This window comes from Mytilus galloprovincialis, chromosome 9, assembly GCF_965363235.1.
Source record: "Mytilus galloprovincialis chromosome 9, xbMytGall1.hap1.1, whole genome shotgun sequence".
Lineage (NCBI taxonomy): Eukaryota > Metazoa > Mollusca > Bivalvia > Mytilida > Mytilidae > Mytilus > Mytilus galloprovincialis.
Window position 1 is genome coordinate 26,368,360 of NC_134846.1, and position 25,305 is coordinate 26,393,664.

The 25,305-nt window shown below is 32.7% G+C and overlaps 1 protein-coding gene across 1 annotated transcript in view; it reads left to right on the forward strand.

Annotated features, from left to right (window-relative positions):
- The first annotated feature begins 6,815 nt into the window (after positions 1–6,815).
- The window catches only part of LOC143044712 (BTB/POZ domain-containing protein KCTD5-like), a 61,245-nt gene continuing 42,755 nt past the window's right edge, over positions 6,816–25,305 (forward strand). The window contains exons 1-4 of the mRNA XM_076216797.1: positions 6,816–7,178; positions 8,936–9,044; positions 13,675–13,766; positions 18,603–18,698. Of these exons, the coding sequence (XP_076072912.1) occupies positions 6,981–7,178; positions 8,936–9,044; positions 13,675–13,766; positions 18,603–18,698 (495 nt within the window). The 5' untranslated portion in view covers positions 6,816–6,980. The remainder of the gene's footprint in view (positions 7,179–8,935; positions 9,045–13,674; positions 13,767–18,602; positions 18,699–25,305) is intronic.

Consider the following 25,305-nt stretch of genomic DNA (forward strand, 5'->3'; position numbering starts at 1 on the left):
TTCACATCAGAAAAAAGATGCATTTACGATACATTAGAAGGTGGCATTTTTCTAAATAACACAAATATCTTTCAATACATTCACATTAGAAAAAAGATGCAAAATTTAAAAGAAAACAGTAACTTGAAGGAGTTCTTGAAAATATTAAATGAAAAAAGGGAAAATCGTAGTCCAAAAGTTTCAATCGATGTTCTCTTTGATTTCTTTAAAGACTTGAATTCGTCGGATTCAGTCGACGATATCCCTGTTTCGCAAATACCATACCAGTTCAATGAAATTCTTAATAGTATCATAACAGAAAAAGAAATATTTACTTGTATTAAAGATTTAAAAAATGGAAAGGCATGTGGAGATGACAAAATTATTAACGAATATATTAAAAGCACATGTCATATGATTATGCCTATTTATGTTCAATTTTTTAATATTGTTTTTGATTCCGGTAAAATTCCAGAAGCATGGTTAGTTGGTAACATTATTTCTTTCTATGAAAATAAAGGTGATACAAAAAAAACAGAAAATTATTGACCTAATAGTATCACAATTATTGTTAAATGAAAATCAATCGGGATTTAGAGAAGGCTATTTATTTAACCATAGATAGTATTTTTGTCCTACATTTTCTTTTTTGACTATTAATGATGCGAAAGAATAAAACTTTTTTGTGCTTTTATAGACTTTGCAAAAGCCTTTGACACAGTTTGGCGATCAGGTTTATGGCAAAAACTTCTGGAGAACTTTATCAATGGAAAAATGTATGATACCATTGTAAATATGTATAGTAACATTAAATCTAGAATTTTTTATGGTAGTGAATTTTAAGAGTATTTTCCTTGTAATGTTGGTGTACGTCAAGGCGAAAGCCTCTCATCTTTATTATTTTCTTTGTATATTAATGATCTTGAATATTTTTTAAAAGAACAAGACGTAGAAGGATTAAAACCAGTATCCGATGATATATAAATTGAGCTAGACTACTATTTAAAATTGTTTCTGATTCTGTATGCAGATAACACAGCTCTTTTGGCAGAGTAAAAAAAAATGACTCACAAAAGCAGCTTGACTCTTTGGAAATTGAAGGTTAATGTAAATAAAAGCAAAATTGTAGTTTTTTTTAAACTTTAGACCGTTATCAAATATAGAATTTAAATATAATAATATTGTTTTAGAAATTGTAAATGAGTTTACGTATCTTGGTGTTATTTTTTTTCTAGAACAGGAAGTTTTTCGAAAGCAAAAAAAGGCAAATAGAAAAATCCACACACGCTATGTACGATGTTATCCGCAAAGGACGAAAACATAATGTATCTATAGAATGCCAACTCGATCTTTTCGATTAAATTGTCAAGCCTATTCATTTGTATGGAAGTGAAGTTTGGGGAGTCGGGAATAATTCTGTTATTGAAAGGGTCCACCTTAAATTCTGTAAAATTTTGTTAAATGTTAAGAAGTCAACGCCAGATAACATAGGGGATGCATTCCACTATATTTTTAACTTGATGTTCGAAATTAAATCATGAAAGAGAAAAAAAAATGAAACAATTTTATATCTAAATACACCAAACATATTAAAATTTCATGATTTGATGAATACTAGAAACATCAGTATGCTGAAACATTTGTGCGAAGGACAAGGTACGATAAGGCCTGATTTTGGCCCCCAAATTTTCTCATTTTTCAAATTCTGTTTTAGAAAGCTACTTATTATGTAAAATATTCCCTGATGTTTGAAGTTTGTTTGGATGAACTTAAAAACCACTAATTTGTGCAATTGGGTGAGGTGAGGGGGTAACTTTCTATTATTATTCAAAGCAGGTGATTTTACAACAATCTTTTATTTTTTTAGTGCCTGCGCCAACGTGACCCAGATTTTTTTTTATTCCAATGTCATGAGAATTGTTTTTGCTGTCTAAATCGCCATATTTTTTCCCGGGTCACTTATGCGCACGCTATTAAATTCTAAGAAACAATGGCCAAAAATTGTTATTTTTCCTTCTTTTGACGTTTTTGATGCCCTTTTACCCCCCTAACCTCACCCATTTTTTGAAATTAATGGATTTGAAGTTCATCAAAACAAACTTCAAATCTAAGGGAATATTTTAACGAGATAAGTAGCTTTCCAAACCAAAATTTAGAAAATGAGAAAATAGGGGGGGGGGGGGGCAAAAACGGGCCTTATCGCACCTTTACCTTTATCAGACTGATTAATAAACAGCTGGGCTCTTAGGGGAAACATTGTTTAATAACTTTTATATAATATTGTATACATACATAATGTGTTTTTATATTACATGTAGCTGGAATATTTTTCCAGTTCAACGGTAGATCATACATTTGTATTAATTCTGACTATATGTTATATTATTAATGTTTATGATATCTCTGTACCATGGATTTTGGTTTATGAGAATAAAGATATATGATACATGAAAAGTTGATTGTCTCACACTATTTTATGAAGTAAAATATTCTTAAATAAACAAGGTAACTGTTGTTTATTTTGCTAATTAAACAAGAACTAATTATTGCATGTTCTAACTTTTAGTTTAATTTTAGAAAAGTATGAAATGTGATTTTTTTTTTTTAAAGCAAAATTTTAATGCACTTTTGATTAGAAAATATAATAATATTTCTGATTTCCGAAATATATTAATAATGTTACGTTAACTTTTTTTTATAAAACAAATATCAATATTAATTAGTTGATAATGCTTTTGTCTCATTGCCAGATATAGCAAAATGTGCCCTTTTTTCCCCAAAATTTACAGCTTGCTGTGCTGTGTATTCTGTCAAATTGTTTTGTTGTTGTTTGTTTTTTTTTCTTCAAATATTCTCTTAAGTTTTAGAATAAATTTAGAAATAATGCCAGTAATTTGATATATAAAGTTTATATTATAAACTCATTTACACTCGGCAATCTACATGCACTTGTTGATGTTGATATATTCTCACCAGTCTTTGCATTTTAAATGGGGATTTCAGATGACATTAATACAACATTATCTATACACTACTAAAGACTGCTTACGCCCAACATAAGATTGACCTTAAACAACTACTTTCTTCATTGATAACAAAACTGCTGTTCCATGTACATAAAACCTGGAAAATTCAGCCTCAACAGCAAATTTAACTCCGTGTACGGATTTAATTTTTACAGGTATCCCTCTTTTCGCCCCTTTTCTAATTTTGATATTTTAATCAAAAATTTAAAAAATTAAACTTTCAAAAAGTGAAATAATCAAAATTGCACGTTAGATTTAATATTTTAAAAGTTTGATAAAGTTCCTAAACTATCAAATTTATAAATGATATTTAGAATTTTAATATTTTAATAATTTGGTTAAAATTTCAAAATTTCAAAACTTTTTAACACGTGTGAATTTGAAATTTTGATGTTTTAAAACTTTGATCAAAATTTCAAAAATCTAAAGTTTCAAAACTTTTTAAAACTTTGAATTGATAAGTGTTACACGGACCTTAAAACGTTAACATCCAACTTATCGTTCTTGTTTAGTAAAATCTGAACACATTCATATCATATAAACGTATACCATAAACATTATTTCCAGCCTTCATTTCTATGTAATAGTTGTCGCTGTACATTAATTAAGCCCCCACCTATCGATTTGTAGGTGTCGGCAATTTTCAATTTTCAAAAGTTTATATCAGCGATAAATGGTAATCTTTTTAGGAATCCGATATATAAATATTGTCACCAAAGGGACACCAAGGGGACACTTTTTTTACTTGGATACTTCCACGAGGGGCTTCAATTATGGTACATATAATATTCTGACGCATCAATTTGACGGTGGAAAAAATCTGTGCAAGCAGAGGACAACAAAAAATATTCTGAATCCAGATTTTCCCCATGCCTTATAGTGTTTTGAACCAAATAATATGATTAATAGCGATGAAAAACTTAATAAAATTGTTAGTGCTTGGCACGAATTTTTTTCTCACTTCGACAAAACAACTATATTCTCATTTTTAAAGTTAAGTACATATGATTGCTCCCTTAGACAACGTAACGTCGTTTGGACTGATGCTTGTAAAAGGTATATTCATTTATCATATACGTATCTCTATTAGGGGCCCTAAATAAACCACTGTGTTTACATAGCAAATAAAAGGGAAAGGGATTTTTGTATTAAGGGATATCATTGTTCCGTATTCGTTATTTGTGCATTTTTAAGTTATCGTACGACAATCAACTATGACCAAAGTGAAAGAGCACAGGTACGTCAAGTCAGAATGCCACGCTGTCTGCTGCATGATGGAATTTCCATTCTTAGCCATACACCAATGTTGCTCTCGAAAAACCAGTACAATGTAAAACGCTGAATTTAAGTAAAGCATTCACCTACGGAACGCTGAAAACTGAATATTTGAAAGTGAAGTAAATATAAGAACCGAAACAACTGAAGAGGTGTTTGGCCAAAGTGAATTTGAACATATAAAGGGCTACTTTGTCCGAGGGAGTTGAATCCTAAGTTTCTTTGTAATTTGTATGTAAACAGCAAATTATCGATTTTTGGTTGCTAGTGACAAATATTTCATGAATGTTCAGGGACAAATAAGCAATAAATACAACAGGGGGAGGGGGATTGTGCTTGTTATTGATCATATGATGAAGATATAATCTTTCAATTAGTTGAATTGAGGTATGGAGCTGGCATATATGTCAGTAACTGCTAGCTTTAATATAGTAGTTCTTTGTTAATTTATTATCATTGTCATTTTTATTAGTTTCTTTTGTTTCCAATTCTGACATAGGACTTGTATTTCTTTCAAAATGCGTTTTACTTTGCGTATTGCTGTGTGTTTGTTTATTCTACATTGGCTACAGGTACCGTATATAGGGGGAGGGTTGTGATCTCATGAAACATGTTTAACCCCGCCGCATGTGTCCCAATTCAGGAGCCTCTGTCCTTTTAAGTCTTGTATGATTGTAACTTTAGGTCATTGCTATCTTTCGGAGTTTAGTATGACGTCTATTATCACTCAACCATCATTGAACCAGTACACTTTTTTGTCTTGGGACCAGCTGAAGCACGCCTAGCACAACGTTCATTGAGACACCATAAATTAAGTATTTCTTCCGTATTATTACTTGGAACTGAAATGCTTTATCAATCACAAAAGACAATATATTATCGGCATGCAATCGATAAAAAACAAAAACAAAACGTTAAAGTTGCATGCGACCGAAGCGCTTTTTCCGAATCTACCTTCATCAGGAACGTCAAAAAGGCGAATAATACTATTTGGCCTACTGCGAGTTGGTAAGTTTTCACTTTTACTTCTAAATGTCAGTGGCGGATCCAGAAATTTTCATAAGTGGGGGCCCACTGACTGACCTAAGAGGGGGCCCGCTCCAGTCACGCTTCAGTGATTTCCTATATAAGCAACCAAATTTTTTCCCAAAAAGGGGGGGCCCGGGCCCCCTGGGCCCCCCCCCCTAAATCCGCCTATGAATGTTGGGCACTGGGGACACCAAATAGCCCTGAATTATATATCTCAAACGATAACCTTATATAAGAGATTTAAATCAACTTATTTGATGCCGGTTTAAATAGGTTTAAATATTGTTTAATAGATGAACAACCTTAAATTTCAGGATACTGTTATCTCATGTGATGTCTAATATGTTTTGACTTCTTTTTATTATTCATTTTGTAATTAAAAATGATTCGATATATTTCGTGCTATTTATTCCTAACTAAGAATGATTATAATCAGAGCCGTGTTTACAGGTACACCTCTTTTCGCCCCTTTTCTATTTTGATATCTTAATAAAAAATTAAAAAAAATAAACTTTCACAAAAAGGGAAATAATCAAAATTGCACGTTAGGTTTAGTATTTTTAAAGTTTGATCAAATCTCTAAACTATATCAAACTTATTTATATATTAACGATATTTAGAATTTTAATATTTTAATTATTTGATTAAAATTTCAAAATTTCAAAACTTTTACACAATTTGGAATTTTGATATTTAAAAAAAAAACTTGAATCAAAATTCCAAAAATTTAAAATTTGAAAACTTTTTAAAACTTTGAATTGATACGTGATACACGGACCCCAGAGACATATGTGTATACATGTCTCTGCGTGAGAGAACCCAAATTACACCTATTTTGACAGTTTTTTCCTCTACGATTTTTTATGATCCTGACAAAAGTTTCCATTCTGTGTTTATTTTGAAGATGTATCCTTATTTACTATAAAGTTTAATACACAAATTTAATTTTGAATATATGCATGATATATGATTAAGTCATAGAAAAATGGATTTAAACTGACCCCCAGGATTACGCAATGAGGAGTACCCAAATTGCATATATCTATGCTTCAATTCACATCCTTAAAAATTGAAAAAAAAGATGTTTTGTTCCATTTGTTCAAATAGCTAAAACAACTTGACATTCGTCCATGCTTCAGTACTATTGATTTTTCTCATTTTTAAAAGATGGGTTCACGGTGCAATTTTGGTACTGTGACCAGGTGACGTTTATACTCATACTAGGACTGCCTAACCGTTATGTCTCTGTCAGTTAGGCGAGTTGAAATGCCTAAATTTATCAAGATTTTATCCTTTTTCATAAATGGGTCAAGTTGCTATGACTGATTTGAATGAGATTTTATCTTTTTTCATATTAAGGGCGAGTTTTTAACAAGAGTGGGGCAAGTTAGTTGAAAGTGGGGCGAGTTGGTGGATAGTGTCGCGATTTGGTTGTGGGACGAGTTGTCCTGATTCCGCTGTGTAAAGGCAGGTAAAGCAAGCACCAGTTTAACAATGATGCACGCGAATTTGACGAGATTTTATTATAATGAAAATATGGAAACTGTTTCATTCTGTTCGTGTCAAAAATAGCACCAAACAAACCTAGTACAAGCTAAAAAAAAATCAAACAATAGTACTTATTGGGGTTCATTGGGGTTGCATATCGATGAAATAATTAATTGATGGACCATGGCCGAAAATGGGCCTCAACCTTGCAGCACCACTGTACCACAAAATTCTGGATCTGGCCAAGGCAGAATTAGCGAATGGGTGAAGTTAAACGTTGGCGGAACAACTTTTATGTCAACGAGAACGACATTGTGTAGAGACCCTAAGTCATTCCTGTATAGACTTGTACAGGAGGAACCAGATTTAAATACGGACAAGGTTATTTCATTGAAAAGAGTGGGGGGGGGGGGGACTTCTAAATAAACTATTTCCACAGTAGACGGTTCTAAATAATCAAGAATTTTAAATTTATTTATTCCAAGTTAGTGCATTTGAATCCATGACATCTCTGCCAAAAAAATTTACCCCCTGACAAACTTTGTCTTTGAATTTATTTCTATCAACCAGGGTTCTCACTAAGGCGAGTCCACGAGTTCAGGACTCATGAAAATCTGTCTGGACTCACCATTTTCAAAACTGGTGAGTCCAAAGATGCATCAAAATTGAAATATTTTGTATAAACTGAACACACATAATAATCAGCATCGTTGATTGTGGCCATTATCAGGCAGAAGCAGAAGAAGCACATATCATCATTTTATAGCACACAATAGAATAAAAGAAATCTGAGTTTAATGTCATGTCATTGCTATTTTATGTCATGGAGCCTTTATAAAATGATAAATCATATTTCAAAAAAATATCTTCTTACTGTTGGGACTCACCATGGACAAAAATGACGAGTCCCTGGACTCGCCTTCAAAAATACTTAGTGAGAATTCTGATCAACTAAACATTAACTAGAAATGGTACAGAGGCATGTGGCCCGTTATGTATGTAACAACTACCACAAAACCAGTAGTGTAACATCCATGTTAAATGATCTCCAATCATGCCAATGGCCCTCACTTGTGCGCTGCCTCAAAACTAGACTGATTATTCTACAATAATGGAATAAGAAAAGTACATACCAAATCATTTCGGCAAATATCCATCTCTAAGACAGATACAAATGGTCATTTTTTCCACAAACATTAAATCAATGGAACATGTTACCACAATTTGTTGTAGCATATCAAACATTTAGAGATTATTTCACACCAACTGTTCTCCACAACATAGATTAAATTTATATAAATGTATGTACACCAATGTAATTATTTTTTAATCAATTGTTGTCTTTCTTTTATGTAAATATCACCATTCAAAATATTCAAGTATTCTACAAATTTAAAAATAAATTTTTGATCAATTATAATTTTAATGCACATGCAACAGTTCGTAAACTTCAATATAAATGAAACTGAAACTGTATATCAGAAAAAGAAGAACTTGCTCTCCTTAAGTTATCGAGATGGCCCCTAAAATAAAATGTGTATTAGTCCAGTAAAAATAGACATCATACTGAACTTCTTAACATGTTTATAAATGAACTAAAATTAAGAAAACATACAAGATTAACAAAGGCCAGGGGCTCCTGACTAGGGATAATAAATGGTGCAATAATGTGGCAGTGTTAATCATGTTTTGACAACATCAACCCTCCCTCTATACCTCTAGCCAATGAAGAATAAAGAAACACAAAAATTCACACAGCTTAAGTCTCTTGAGATATTCCAGTCTCAAGTGACCAAAATCTCAAACTAAATCAGCAAAACAATTGTTCTTAACCTGTTATTTAATCATGCGCAACTTGCCAAAATATTCATCAATGTGGGCAGTATTTGAAAGAAGTAGAAGAAGAAGAATGTAAAACCAGCATTGAATAGTTTGCAGACAAATGAGTAACTACCCTTCAAATGAGAGAGATATTTGTTTGGGTTAATATCAATAATTATGAATCTGCATTTGACACATGGCATATATTTATGAAAAATGCAGCACTTATAACACATTGAGGATATAAGTCTAATCGGTAATAGTATGTCTCAAATAAGACAAAGTTAATTGAAATTAACTTAGTTCATATTTTGTAGGATGAAAATGGAGCCTTTTTGATAGACAGAGATCCCACATACTTTGGACCTGTTTTAAATTATTTACGACATGGAAAGTTGGTGATAAACAAAGACTTAGCAGAAGAGGGTTAGTTAGTAAGCCTTTGAATGTTTCCTGTTTACAAATTTTTAAGTTTATTTGGATTCAATGTCATGACAGAATAAAGGCATAATATAACAAGCATTGATGTGTTATGACTCGCACTTGTACATTTTTTGCTAGATTTTTTTATAAAACTTAATTTATTGGTAATGATTGGTTAACATCAACAATCACTCACACATCAGTGTCTCTTGACAAGTTTGAAAACCAGTGCCCATAAATTATTTTTAAAAGAGTTATGCCCCACGGAAATATTAATTATATTGAAAATTGCATTGCATTTGCTCTCAAGCCTTCATTAATTTCTTTAAGATATTTAAAAAAATTAATGAACAAAAAAAAAGTTACTTATACATGTAGTTATATATCAGTAATGTCTTGGACAAGTTAGACAATCAGCATTAACCCTTTTTAAGCTCGCCCGGCCTAAAAGGCCAAATGAGCTTTTCTTCATCACTTGGCGTCGTCATCCCTCATTGTTGTTTTTAAATTTTTATAAGACCGCGAATATTTTGTCCATTTGTATAATGCTATGATGTCATAGTCAGCTTTGTCCAAAGACGCATTTCTTGACAATGTCTTAAGTTTGAGGGAATGGATCTCTATGAAATTTTTGTCAGAAGGTTCAATAGTTGAATACCACTAAAAGGAAGGTTGGGATTGATTTTGGGTGATATGGTACCACCCGTTTCAGAATTAAGGGCCAAAAAGGAGCTAAAACAATCATTTTCTAGTTTCTGTACAATAACTAGTATGTAAGGGTACAGATCTCTCTTAAATTGTTCCACAAGAGAAGACTTGGATTCAGTTTGGGGTAATTGTCCTACAAAAATGTATATTAGTTCAGGAATAGGGACCAAAACGAAGATTTTTTCTAGTTCACAATAACTTGTGCTTTCAAAGATTTTTGGATTCCCATTTGCTAAAAATAGAAACATGTGTTACTAATGATAGCACAAACACTTAAAATTTGAAACTCTTTCAAAGTGATGCTGAGTCATTGGAACTTCCAACAAACAACATAAAAAAACAAATTTCAATGGGCGCACTACATTTGTGCGCATTTGGGGATTAAAATGTTTTACCTTTGCATGCAGCTTTTGATTACATTTCCGCGCATTCATTTTACAGGTTAACTCGGGTAAAAATATAAATAAAAATTAAGGTGGTACCCAACACCTTCACTAAAATTAATTTGGCTCGTTTAATTTTCATAAAATTTTGACAAAGTATTTGCTTTGACCCTTTGACAAAAATATGAAAATTTCAAAAAATTAGAACCAACCATTTTATCAGAAAAATTACACTAGTTATATAGCAGTTTGACAAACACTAATCATTGATCATTGAGAAGCTTAATATTGCCTCCACAACACAATTTAATTAAAACATTTAGCTGATTTTACAGAGTTATCTCCCTGTAGTGTTAGGTACCACCATTAAATTATAATTGACTATATTTTTTTACGACCGCAAAAATTGTCGTATATTGGCAAGACTTTGGTGTCTTCGTCGTCGTCTTCCGAAGACATATTGGTTTTTATACGACCGCAAAAATTTTAATTTTTTGGTCGTATATTGCTATCACGTTGGCGTCGTCGTCGTCGTCCGAATACTTTTAGTTTTCGCACTCTAACTTTAGTAAAAGTGAATAGAAATCAATGAAATTTTAACACAAGGTTTATGACCACAAAAGGAAGGTTGGGATTGATTTTGGGAGTTTTGGTCCCAACATTTTAGGAATTAGGGGCCAAAAAGGGCCCAAATAAGCATTTTTTGGTTTTCGCACTATAACTTTAGTTTAAGTGAATAGAAATCTATGAAATTTTGACACATGGTTTATGACCACAAAAGGAAGGTTGGGATTGATTTTGGGAGTTTTGGTTCCAACAGTTAAGAAATTAAGGGCCCAAATAAGCATTATTCTTGGTTTTCGCACAATAACTTTACTATAAGTAAAACGAAATCAATGAAATTTTAACACAAGGTTTATGACCACAAAAGGAAGGTTGGGATTGATTTTGGGAGTTGAGGTCACAACAGTTTATGAATTAGGGGCCAAAAAGGGGCCCAAATAAGCATTATTTTTGGTTTTTGCACCATAACTTTAGTATAAGTAAATAGAAATCTATGAAATTTAAACACAAGGTTTATGATCATAAAAGGAAGGTTGGGTTTCATTTTGGGAGTTTTGGTCATAACAGTTTAGGAATAAGGGGCCCAAAGGGTCCAAAATTGAACTTTGTGTGATTTCATCAAAATTTGAATAATTGGGGTTCTTTGATATGCCGAATCTAACTATGTATGTAGATTCTTAATTTTTGGTCCCGTTTTCAAATTGGTCTACATTAAGGTCCAAAGGGTCCAAAATTAAACTTAGTTTGATTTTAACAAAAATTGAATCCTTGGGGTTCTTTGATATGCTGAATTTAAAAATGTACTTAGATTTTTGATTTTTACAAGTTGGTCCAAATGGGGGTCCAAAATTAAACTTTGTTTGATTTCATCAAAAATTGAATAAATGGGTTCTTTGATATGCCAAATCTAACTGTGTATTTAGATTCTTAATTTTTGGTCCAGTTTTGAAATTGGTCTACATTAAGGTCCAAAGGGTCCAAAATTAAACTAAGTTTGATTTCAACAAAAATTAAATTCTTGGGCTTATTTGATATGCTTTATCTAAATATGTAGATTGATTTTTGATTATGGGCCCAGTTTTCAAGTTGGTCCAAATCAGGATTCCATATCAAGTATTGTGCAATAGCAAGAAATTTTCAATTGCACAGTATTGCACAATAGCAAGAAATATCTAATTGCACAATATTGTGCAATAGCAATTAATTTTCAATTGGAGTTATCTTTCTTTGTATAGAATAGTAGTTGATAATATATGTTGGAAATTTGCCAGACATGACTATGATGTCATTTTCTATTTTTATTTGCCAATAACTTTATGTAAATAACTTCATTGGAAATTTGCCTATATAAAATGTTGCTGATGAAGCTTTTTTTCCTTATCTTATCTAAAATGTTTTTAGATAATGTATGTTGGACATTTGCCAGACATGACTATGATGTCATTTTCTATTTTTATTTCCCAATAACTTTATGTAAATAACTTCATTGGAAATTTGCCAATATAAAATGTTGCTGATGAAGTTTTTTTTATTGTTTTATACAATAAACAATGTATATTCACTTTTACTACCAACCAATCTTTATACCATTCAGTGATAACAAGCACTTTATTTTACATTTTAATATTTTATGATGTATTTAAAAGAGTAGTTATTGTTGCAAACTCCATTAGAAATTTGAATTGATATCAGTTTTGGAAAAAGGGAAACGGGGATGTGAAAAAAAGAAGGGGGGGTTAAATTTTTCTCATTTCAGATTTCATAAATATAAAGAAAATTTCTTCAAACATTTTTTTGAGAGGATTAATATTCAACAGCATAGTGAATTGCTCAAAGGCAAAAAAAACCTTTTAAGTTTATTAGACCACATTCATTCTGTGTCAGAAACCTATGCTGTGTCAACTATTTAATTTTAGATTTAAAAAGTTTGAAGAAAAAATCTTTAATTGATTTGTAAAATCTTGACATTTGTTTTGTGTAAAAAAAAACCATGTAATGTCAAAAATTTGATCACAATCCAAACTTTACCATTCAGTGCTTTCAAGCACTTTGATTTCTATTCCAGGATTATGCTCCTTCACAAATGGAAAAAATTATGAACTTTTTGTTTCTGTTCACCTAACTTAAGTTTGTCTCAACAAAATTTAATGAAATGTATATATAATCATGATAATGCTTATTACATGTACCACTAAACTCAGTTTAAATTCAAATTTTGGCAGCTTCACTTTTACAGTTTTTAAGTTATGTCCCTTTATAATGTTATATGCTAGCGGGGCCATCATCTGTGTCCATATGGAAACATTCCCCATTTATTTATTGCTAATTATGGCAATTGACTATGCAATATTGAATGTTGCAGTAGCATCTCCTATACCTTTCAAAGTACAATGTATATTATTGATAGCAAAAACCAAATTGAAAGTTTTGAATATTGCTACATTCAACATTCACACAATTGAATAACATCAGATTTCTTAATTCACAATATTTTGAGGTACAGTAAGAAACTTTTAAGCACTGATAACTTAATGGTTAAAAGAGGGCTCTAATATAAATAAAACAGGGTTCTTGTTAAGACATGTATACACGTCCTGGACGCATGAAGATCGAGCTGGACAAATCATTTTTGAAACCCGTGAGTCCCTAGGACGTGTGCTGATTGTATCCCCTGAGTCCCAAACACATCGTTTTGCCTAGAAGATTGATTATTCAACATTGTTTTGAGCGGTTGTTTTGACAAGAAACTAAACCGGAAGTCGATGTAAAAAAATCTTATACATGTACATGTATATCAATATCTTTGACAGCAGATAGATTTATAATTTACATTGTCTGCATGGTTGAACAAGCCAATGAACGATCATGACCCATTTATCAAATTGAAAAGTAAAAATTCCTAGTGAGAACCCTGATGAAAATAATTTTTTTTTGTGTATTGGCAGATGATTTGAGTAAATGAGTTTGATTCTTTCTAGGTGTGCTGGAAGAAGCAGAATTCTACAATATAACAGAGCTGATAAAACTAGTCAAGGAAAAGTTAAAAGAGAGAGATGCAAAGCAAAACCAGGTAAATATGATATATTGTTTTTATACGATCGCAAAAATTGAAAATTTTTTGGTCGTATATTGGTATCACGTTGGCGTCGTTGTCTGCGTCGTCGTCCAAATACTTTTAGTTTTCGCACTCTAACTTTAGTAAAAGTGAATAGAAATCTATGAAATTTTAACACAAGGTTTATGACCACAAAAGGAAGGTTGGGATTGATTTTGGGAGTTTTGGTCCAAACATTTTAGGAATAAGGGGCCAAAAAGGGCCCAAATAAGCATTTTCTTGGTTTTCGCACTATAACTTTAGTTTAAGTATATAGAAATCTATGAAATTTTTGACACAAGGTTTATGACCTCGAAAGGAAGGTTGGGATTGATTTTGGAAGATTTGGTTCCAACAGTTTAGAAATTAGGGGCCAAAAAAGGCCCCAAATAAGCATTATTCTTGGTTTTCGCACAATAACTTTAGTATAAGTGAATAGAAATCAATGAAATTTAAACACAAGGTTTATGACCACAAAAGGAAAGTTGGGATTGATTTTGGGAGTTGAGGTTCCAACAGTTTAGGAATTAGGGGCCAAAAAGGGGCCCAAATTAGCATTATTCTTGGTTTTCTCACCATAACTTTAGTATAAGTAAATAGAAATCTATGAAATTTAAACACAAGGTTTATGACCATAAAAGGAAGGTTGGGTTTGATTTTGGGAGTTTTGGTCATAACAGTTTAGGTAGCAATACACAGTTAGAAGTTTAGTTTCGCATTATGGCCCCTGTGAATTTTTTAAATATGAAAGTTTTTGTACAATAAAATTGATTTTTAGATAATTGAAGAATAATATAGCCTTCTTAGTGGGTTTATATGAACATTTAGATTGATTTTAACATGTTTTATAGGCCATTTCTATGATTGACAGTCCGTATTTTCCTATCCGTACCGTTCATAGGTCCATAAATTATTGTAGTGTTTATCAACAAAGATTTTGCGCTCGATCTTTTCAATTCAATTTTATGGAAAAACAAGCAGGAAAGCATATGATTTTTTTGGACCACTTGATAGATATAAACCTATGGATTCAGGAAAGGTACCACTGTAATTCATTGAAATTTTCCTTTAGACCAAATTTTGGAGACTTTTGTGACATGTTCACCCCCCTTTTTTGCTATATTTTGTATCTAAGAAATGCAGAATGTTGCCATGGTTACACCCAAAAGGGATTATATTTCACCCTTATGACCATTAGAAATCAAATCTATGGAAGATTTTCTTTCTACAAGTATATACATGCATAACACACATATAAAGCCTTCTTTGTTAGACAGGAGGGGAAAGAGGGTGTTTAAAAATTATGAGTGTCAATTTTAAGTTTTTTTCCTAACTGTGTATTGCTACCTTAGGAATAAGGGGCCCAAAGGGTCCAAAATTGAACTTTGTTTGATTTCATCAAAAATTGAATAATTGGGGTTTTTTGGTATGCCAAATCTAACTGTGTTTGAAGATTCTTAATTTTTGGTCCCGTTTTGAAATTGGTCTACATTAAGGTCCAAAGGGTCCAAAATTAAACTTAGTTTGATTTTAACAAAAATTGAATCCTTGGGGTTCTGTGATATGCTGAATCTAGAAATGTACTTAGATTTCTTATTATTGGCCCAGTTTTCAAGTTGGTCCAAATCAGGGTCCAAAATTAAACTTTGTTTGATTTCATCAAAAATTGAATAATTGGGGTTCTTTGATATGCCAAATCTAACTCTGTATGTAGATTCTTAATTTTTGGTCCCGTTTTCAAATTGGTCTACATTAAAGTCCAAAGGGTCCAAAATAAAACTAAGTTTGATTTTAACAAAAATTGAATTCTTGGGCTTTTTTGATATGCTGAATCTAAACATGTACTTAGATATTTGATTATGGGCCCAGTTTTCAAGTTGGTTCAAATCAGGATCCAAAATTGTTATATTAAGTATTGTGCAATAGCAAGAAATTTTCAATTGCACAGTATTCAGCAATAGCAAGAAATCTTCAATTGCACAGTATTGTGCAATAGCAAGAAATTTTCAATTGCACAGGATTGCACAATAGCAAGAAATCTTCAATTGCACAGTATTGTACAATAGCAAATATTTTCAATTGCACAGTATTGTGCAATAGCAAGAAATATCTAATTGCACAATATTGTGCAATAGCAAAAAATTTTCAATTGGAGTTATCTTTCTTTGTCCAGAATAGTAGTTGAATCAACTTAAATCATTGTTTTATACAATATACAATGTATATTCACTTTTACTACCAACTGATAAATTAAAACAATCTTTACCATTCAGTGATAACAAGCACAGGGACTAAACTTAACGCTCCCCCAGTCGCCCAAGGCGACCAGATTTTCGACTGGGCCAATATATTTAGTCATCATGATCGCCCAGCTGGCGACTGTAAAAAATTTGAAGTAAATCCCATTTGTACCCTTTCCCCCGCGATATTAACGAAGACTGTTCCCAAAGGTAAACCTGTTTTGTCTTTTCAAAGCAATATAGTAACATACAGTATTTACGAAAACCAGTAGGTTCTTTCTAATAACCTAAACCCAGTCGAACAGCTATGTTTTCAATCCGAAGTGACGATATGTCATATACCTACTTCAATCAGCATGTTTTTTTAACTCTGCTAAATTTTCTACGATTATTTCATTATTGAATAGTGTTTTCTTCTAAATTGTTCAATAAGCATCGCGAAAGGGATGTTTTCTAATTGTCCTGGCAGTCATTATAAGCCTGTGTTAGACGGTAACTTGTCCCTGAATTGCTATTTTCAAAAAATACTTAATGTAAAAACGAAACGCAAAGTCTCGTAAATAAATATCCCAATATTAAGTTTGATATCCAATCTTCAATAAAAACTTATTGCAAAATATATTTTGATCAACACTATTAGAGGATGGCTTGGATTGAGATAGTATTTATTAAAAAAAACCCAGCCATATTGTCTAAAGGTCAACAGGAAGTTGAAAAAATTGAAGGGAGACAATTTTGGCAGGAAATAACCTAAAATAAATATTGTCAAATCTTATAATACATTTCTGGTGGCAATAATTTAAATATTATAAGCTTTATCAAAAAAACTGTTTTGTTTCATACCATGAACATACATTTAAAGAAGAATCAGAGAAATTTGTATTTGAACATAAACAAGACTGTACTTCCTGTTTTACTTCTTGTATTTATGATAAACAAGACTGTACTTCCTGTTTTACTTCTTGTATTTATGATCCTCCTTACATGGGGGCACTTATTAAATGCTTTTAATTTTAACAATTATGGAGAAAAAAAGTAACAGTTCTTAGCTTTTGCAATATATGCAATGTATTGTTGCATCAAAATAATACGATCCTCTCCCATCTCACCGGTTTTATTTATAAAACTCCTTACTTAGGAGCACTAGCACCCTTCTGCCCTGAGATTCAAGCTGGAACACCGTTAGTAAGTATATAAAAAGTTATTTTCAGTTTTATTTTCATTTAGTCTTTTTGTATAAAGATTGGTTGGGCTCCTAAAATTTCAACTGGGCCCCTGAACAAAATATCTTAGGAGGGGGGGGGGGGGGCAGCTGGCCCCTAGACAAAAACAGTTAAGTTCAGTCCCTGAAGCACTTTATTTTACATTTTAATATTATGTGATGTATTTAAATGAGTAGTTATTGTTGCAAACTCCATTAGAAATTTGAATTGAGATCAGTTTTGGAAAAAGGGAAAGGGGGATGTGAAAAAAAAAAAATCGGGGGAAGGAGGGGGGGGGGGGGGTAAATTTTTCTCATTTCAGATTTCATTAATAAAAAGAAAATTTCTTCAAACATTTTTTTTGAGAGGATTAATATTCAACAGCAAAGTGAATTGCTCAAAGGCAAAAAAAATATTTTAAGTTCATTAGACCACATTCATTCTGTGTCAGAAACCTATGCTGTGTCAACTATTTAATCACAATCCAAATTTAGAGCTGAATCCAGCTTGAATGTTGTGTCCATACTTGCCCCAACCGTTCAGGGTTCAACCTCTGCGGTTGTATAAAGCTGCGCCCTGCGGAGCATCTTTTTTTTTTGTATTCGGCTATCATCTCATTGACCATATGCCACATTTCCTTTTATTGATATGAGAAAACAGAAATGAACATGTTTAATACCAGTGCTCAAAACTGCTTTAATGATACATATTGTAACAGCTTGGATGCCTCTTGTTAGGTAGAAAATAGTTTCAAGGTTGAAGCAGATTATATTAACCCTTAAAATCTCAAAAATCGTGATCAATATTTTGTATCTTAGTTATCAGGATACTAACTATATTATTAAGGACAACAGTGAATCAATTTCTGGTAAATATTCAATACTATATAATTATACCCCTGCTTTTAAAAAGGGGGTATAATGTTTTACCTCTGTCTGTCCATCCTTCCTTCATCCATCCATCGGTCAGTCCATCTGTCCCTCTCCTGAATATTTTCGTCGCATCTTTCTTAGGACTTACATTACAAGGATTTCTGAAATTTAGTGTCAAGGTTTACATGAGTAAGCTATACCTTGTGATGCGTTTTCAGATTCCTCACTCAACAACTTCCTGTTTACCGTCAAGTATGTGGGCAGGGGTATCATCAGTGAGCGGTAGCTAGCAGTTTCACTTGTTCCTTAAGTGGTTACTTTTGCTATGCCAGGGTTGTTATTCAATGATACAAGCTATTCAGAGCCTATAGTTTAAAAGTTTTAACAGGCCTGCAAAAAAATGATGTTGAATTTTTAAACAGCAAACATGAATATCTAACATAATAGAATTTCAAATGTCAAACAGGATATCCAGTATAAATGTTTTGCCTTTTGTAGAATTTTACGAAAAGTGTATATAGAGTACTTCAATGTTCGGAAGAAGAATTAACACAGATTGTGTCCGCCATGTCAGATGGATGGAAATTTGAACAGGTTAGTAATTAAACCAGTGGCGGATCCAGGGGGGGGGGGTTCCGGGGGTGCGCACTCCCCCCTTTATTTTTGCCGATCAATGCATTTGTATCGGGACATATGTTTTGCACCCCCCTTTGCCCTGGGTTAGCACCCCCCCTTTCGAAAATTCCTGCATCCGCCCCTGTAAACAATCTTTGGGTTTTCTTGATCTAGCTGTATGGTTTTGACTTACCATTTAACTTCCTTTCAGCTTATTTTGAAAATAGTATTTGGCATCATACATTTTTACATAAACGTGTTTATAGCAAAGTAAATTCAATTATTTCAAAGGACTATTAATATTGTTTCTATATTTAGAACTAATTTGATATTTATGTTTGCTAAATATGGTTTGATAACGTCAGTTTTAACTTATTTAGTTCCTTACTGACGAAGTCGAAGAGGACTTTAGGTTTGCACTCTGTCTGTCTGTCTGTCCACCTGTCAGTCCGGCAAATAAGTTTTCCACACTTTTTTCTTCGTTCTTGAAGATACTGATTTTTTATTTGGTATATAGTTTATCATGACAAGTTAAGATCAAGTTTGAATTTTGTTCCGGTCTAATGATTTAGTCCAGAGTAATGGTCCATAAAACACCATATATATAATATAAGAGTACTATGTTAAACCATATTTCTGTGCAAAGGGAGATAACTCATTTTTTAAAAGACATTCTGTTAAATTGTTTGAAGAATTTTGTTGCAGTTTTTTTTGTTATTTTGTAAAGACTAATTTTCTGAATGCTATATATAGGGAAGAACCAAAAATTTGCGAAAAGCAAATTTACAGATCTAACATTGTTGGGTTGATGTTTTAACGAGTTGTATATACATTATGTACACAGTCATGTATCACCATCATTGATGGCGATCCGATGGATACATCTGTTGTAGAGTTGTCACTGACTCAGACGTACTTATAAATACAATTATTTTCTGTGACTGTATATTACATTAATTTGTAGGATCCTTTACTATAGATAATTTAGCTGATCTGTAACAATAACATCTTCATGCCTTATATATCATGTACTGTAGTACTCCGCTAGATTAAAACTGACGAGGAAAGGTAACACACGGCCAGCGAAAGCTCTATTATTGTAGAGCCCAGGTGGTCGTGTGGTCTAGCAGGACGGCTGCAGTGCAGGCGATTTGGTGTCATGATATCACAGTAGCATGGGTTTGAATCCCAGCGAGGGAAGAACCAAAAATTTGCGAAAGCAAATTTACAAATCTAACATTGTTGGGTTGATGTTTAGACGAGTTGTATATAATATATATATATATATATATATATAAAAGAATATTAAGTGAAATCCTTTAATTAGATACTAATCTATTTTTGTCGAGCCTGCAACTTTTGTTGCAGAAAGCTCAACATAGGGATAGTGATCCGGCGGCGAAGACCTGGATGCTTCATACTTTGTATTTAGATGCCTCATGTAATGAAGTTTCCGTCAGTCACATGTGCAATGTCCTTGACCTCATTTTCATGGTTCAGTGACTACTTGAAAAAAAAGTTAAGATGTTTTGTAATGTTAAATTCTCTCTTATTATAAGATATAGGATAACCATATTTGGTATGTGCGTACCTTGCAAGGTCCTCATGCCCGTCAGACAGTTTTCACTTGACCTAGACCTCATTTCATGGATCAGTGAACAAGGTTAAGTTTTGGTGTCAAGTGCATATCTCAGATACTATAAGCAATAGGTCTTATATATTCGGTGTATGGAAGGACTGTTAGGTGTACATGTCCAACTGGCAGGTGTCATCTGACCTTGACCTCATTTTCATGGTTCAGTGGTCAAGTTAAGTTTTTGTCTTTTTTTCTAATACTATATGTAATAGGTCAACTATATTTGGTGTATGCAAATATTTAATGATCTATATGTCTATCTCGCAGGTTTTATTTGAACTCGACCTCATTTTCACAGTTCAATGCTCAGTGTTAAGTTTTTGTGTTTTGGTCTTTTTTCTTAAACTATAAGCAATAGGTCATTTATATTTGTTGTATGGCATAATTGTTAGCTGTGTACATGTCTGCCTGGCATGGTTCATCTGACCTTGACCTCATTTTCATTGTTCATTAATCAATGTTTAGTGTTCTTAGTTAATGTTAAGTTTATGTGACTTTTGTAATAAAGCTTTATATTTAGGACTATCAACATAATATCAATGATTACCGTAGATACTCGCCTATTAGTAAAGAAGGCAAGACATTTCAGTGTGTGCACTCTTGTTATTAAAGTATATATTTTATTACATTACATTGTGTAGATAAAAGTTGTTGACATTTTATAGATAAGTACAGATGCTTAATTCACTAGCAATTTGACCAAGAAGTCATATTTTACCAGAAGTTACGAGGATCTGAATTGTAAATCGATAAATGTCGTCTACGGATTAGAGTGCAACCTTTGCGGATTGGTATACGTCGGTGAAACGAAAGGAAGGCTAAACAAACGTATGTGCGGTCATAGATCAGACATTAACCTCAATGCCAACTACATTCTATACCAGCATTTCAATCAGCCCGATCATTCCATCGTTTCTATGACAGTTCGCATTATCGAAAAGATATACCATAGCTCTAACAATCCTAATCTTTCAACAACTCTCCGTAGACAAAAAGAGGACTACTGAATTAGACAATTGGGAACTGCGACAATCTTGTCCTTCGTGTAACTCCGTAAATGTGATGAATATTTTCAACTCGACTCCTCGACGTAGACGCAGTCATGGTCATCGTCATTATACATCACCTTCTCTGCATGATGTCTCTATTAATGACTTGCTGCCATTTATACAAAAGCGTTAGGTGTTCATCACATTCGCTCAAAACTTTTCATTACCCCTTTCAAAACTTCATTCTCTGTTCAATTTATGTTTTGAATCCACTGTTACAAACCCACATTCAAACCAATACAAACTTGAAGCTACAATTTCGGATATTGCAAGTCACAGACTTTTCAAGCCAGTCCGCATTGGAAAAGATGAAAAAGAGAAAAGATCTTTCCTTAATCTTCCCTTTGCCAACAAAGGTCACGATGGCGTTAACTTATCCTTCATCATAAATTAGTTCAATTGAAAATACCTCCTTATTTCAAAGACCAGTCAGTACCAATCATTTCTTATACCTATACCAAACCTATTGCAAATAAAATTTTCAATTACTAACACGTTTTGCAGGATCTCGATATTGACGACTTCAAGTCTAAACCTCGTGATTGCACTTTCGCTAGTTCCCAATTCACATATAATCCTGCTGGCCACGTTATTACCGGTGACCTCAACATTGTTAATAACACTTCTCTACGAAATGTGTAATTGAAAGGTCCGAAATATCGTGAAATATCCATCAATTGGAAATACAACTTTAAAATTTTGATGGATTCAGTAGAGGATAATGCCAGCTGGCAATGGGCTAAGTGGGAGAAGGAAGATGTAGACACTCTTTCCGAATGGATTAAGGCAGTGAGGTTGTTGATACAAATCAGAATTAAGAAACTGAATGGGTCTATCAATGCCCATGCTACGTCAATCTTAAAAAACCCAAATGTTGCAAAACACCTATCCTACCTCCATGACAAATATGTTGTTGTCCCCGCAGATAAAGCCCCAAACAACATCGTTTTTGTGTGTAAAACTCATTACATTAACTGCTTGATAAACGAATTAGGTATTGACAATTCACTTGGAAACTCAACATATACCCTCACGACACTTACCAAAGAGGAAATCCTGGATAATCATAGGTCTGTTCTATGTTCCTTTGGAATTTCAACCAAAGATGAAGAACTGGATCTTCCATCACTGTATTGGATACCTAAACTACATAAGTGTCCTTACAAACAACGGTATATTGCTGGGTCTTCCAAGTGCTCCACGAAACCTCTTTCTAAATTCTTAACATCTATTTTATCAGCAATCAAAGACGGGCTTCAAAGTTATTGTGAAACTGCCTATTCTAAAGGTGGCTTGAATCAGATGTGGATACTTAAAAATTCCTAAAATCTTTTAGAGTACATACAATCTAACTCTCTTTCATCTTGTAACAGTATTAAAACATTTGACTTTTCTACTCTTTACACAAGTATTCCACATTCCAAACTAAAAGACAAATTGAAAGAGTTGGTATTGCTTTGCTTCATAAAAAAGAATGGCCAACGTAGATACAAGTATCTTGTCTTAGGGAGGGATAAATCCTACTTTGTAAAGGATCACTCAGATTCAAACAAAAAATTCTCTGAAACTGATATTATCAAGATGCTTGATTTTTTGATTGACAACATATTTGTTACGTTCTGAGGACGTGTTTTTCAACAGACTGTCAGCATTCCAATGGGAACAAACTGTGCCCCTCTACTTGTCGACTTGTTTTTTTATTATTATGAGGCTGACTTTATACAGGAATTTCTTAGGAAGAACGATAAGAAGTTAGCAATATCCTTTAACTCTACTTTCCGCTATATAGATGATGTTCTTTCACTAAATATTCAAAATTTGGTGACTATGTGGAACGCATCTATCCCATCGAACTAGAGATAAAGGATACTACAGATACAGTTAAGTCGGCCTCATATCTTGACTTACATCTAGAAATTGACAATGAAGGTCAGTTGAAAACAAAACTTTACGACAAAAGAGATGATTTCAGCTTTCCAATTTTGAACTTTCCATTTCTAAGTAGCAACATTCCAGCAGCACCTGCATACGGGTATATATCTCCCAATTGATACGATATTCCCGTGCTTGCATTTCCTATCATGATTTTCTTGATAGAGGGTTGCTGCTCACAAGGAAGCTATTAAACCAAGAGTTCCAAATGGTGAAGTTGAAATCATCCCATCACACGTTGGTTGACCGTTACGGAATAACCGTTTCACAAATGATATCGAATATGTTCCTAATGTCGTAACTACAATCCCCTTCCCTTTCATGAATGTGACCTACCGAATTAGACTATTTACTGGATTTGTTATCACATAAGCAACACGACGTACGAAGTCTGTCCTAAATAGGTTTCCGTTCTCTTACTAGTTTTGCTTCAATCAAATGTTATCAACTTATGAAACTTATACACAATTCTTACTACCACAAAATACAAATCAAGTATGAATTTTGGTGGCATCACTTTAATTGTTCTTTTTGTCCCCAACTGGATTCAAACTCACACCTTTGATACACTACAGCACCAATCGCTTAGCCTCATATTCAGTGCTCTAGACCACATCCACTTTATAAAGACTTTAATAGTTGTAGAGTAATTATTACCATGTCATGAAAGATAGACATAAGACATCTGTTTTTAAGCTTGCAGAAGATTATATCATTTTTTTTTATACACAATGTATTTTAATTTGTCAGCAATCTTTTAGATTAAACTCAACAATTTTATATACCTAAGGGATAATGATTAAATTTATTACACAGTCACTAGATATATTTATATATATACAACACATTTCTTTTTACTGTTACATTTTTTCTTTACCAAAAATTTGAGATATAAAAGTAAGTTCAAGAAAGATTGTGATGTTCAAAATTTTTGATTTTAGTTATTATACCCTTGCTCTAGATTAGGGGGTATATTGGTTTACATCTATCTGTCTGTCAATACAGTTGTCCCATAAAAATGTGTTGCCTTTTTCTCAGGAACTAATATCATAGCTTCCTGAAGTTTGGTTGTTCCGTATGTAAGCATATTATATATGGAAAGCCAACAGGGTCAAAATTCTTAATTCGTATTTTGTCAATTCGTAACTTGTAGTTGTGTAATTTCATAATTCGTAATGTGTAAATTGTCAGTTTGTAACTTGTATATTTGTAATTTCAAAATTGTTAATTCGTTAATTGTCAATTTGTAACTTGTAACTGTGTGATTTCAAAATTCTTTATCGGTAAATTGTCAATTTGTATATTGATGCTTTGTATTAAACTTGTAACTTGTCGATGTGTGGAATGTCAAATTGTTAAATGTTGTCGTTGTTGTATTATGCTAACGATCATTATGACGACAGATGGCGCTCGGTTTCTTCTTCGTGTTCATAAGCCATCTGTAAGTAGGAGCACCTTCATATGGAGTATATACCTAGTAATTTAAATCAATTATGTTCACCAAATGCCGCAAAAAGAATGCATGTTTACAGGATCCCAGTTTTATTTTGTTTAATGAAGACGACAGGTGGCGTTTCTTTTAAGCGGGAACTATAGGTAAATGCATCCCGAATAGTTCAGTCCCTCCACGTAATCGATCTCTCCTAATTGCAAGATTAATGAAATAGTCATTTGTCAGCGGAATAAAACGACAGAATTATTCAAGTAAATACAATAAGGAGATGTGTTAATAAACCGTATGATTGCCAATGGGACAACTATCCACCAAAGTTCAAATAAAGTCGAAATAATTAAGCAAGTATAGGCAACTTACGGCTTTCAACAATGCTGAGAATTACTAATACCATATATAGTCGTCTATAAAAGGCTACATCATTTATATTTGAAATCCCAGGTACTACATGTAGTAATAAACGATTTCTGTTAATCCTTAAATGCTACTATCGGACCATTTTATTCTGACAGGATG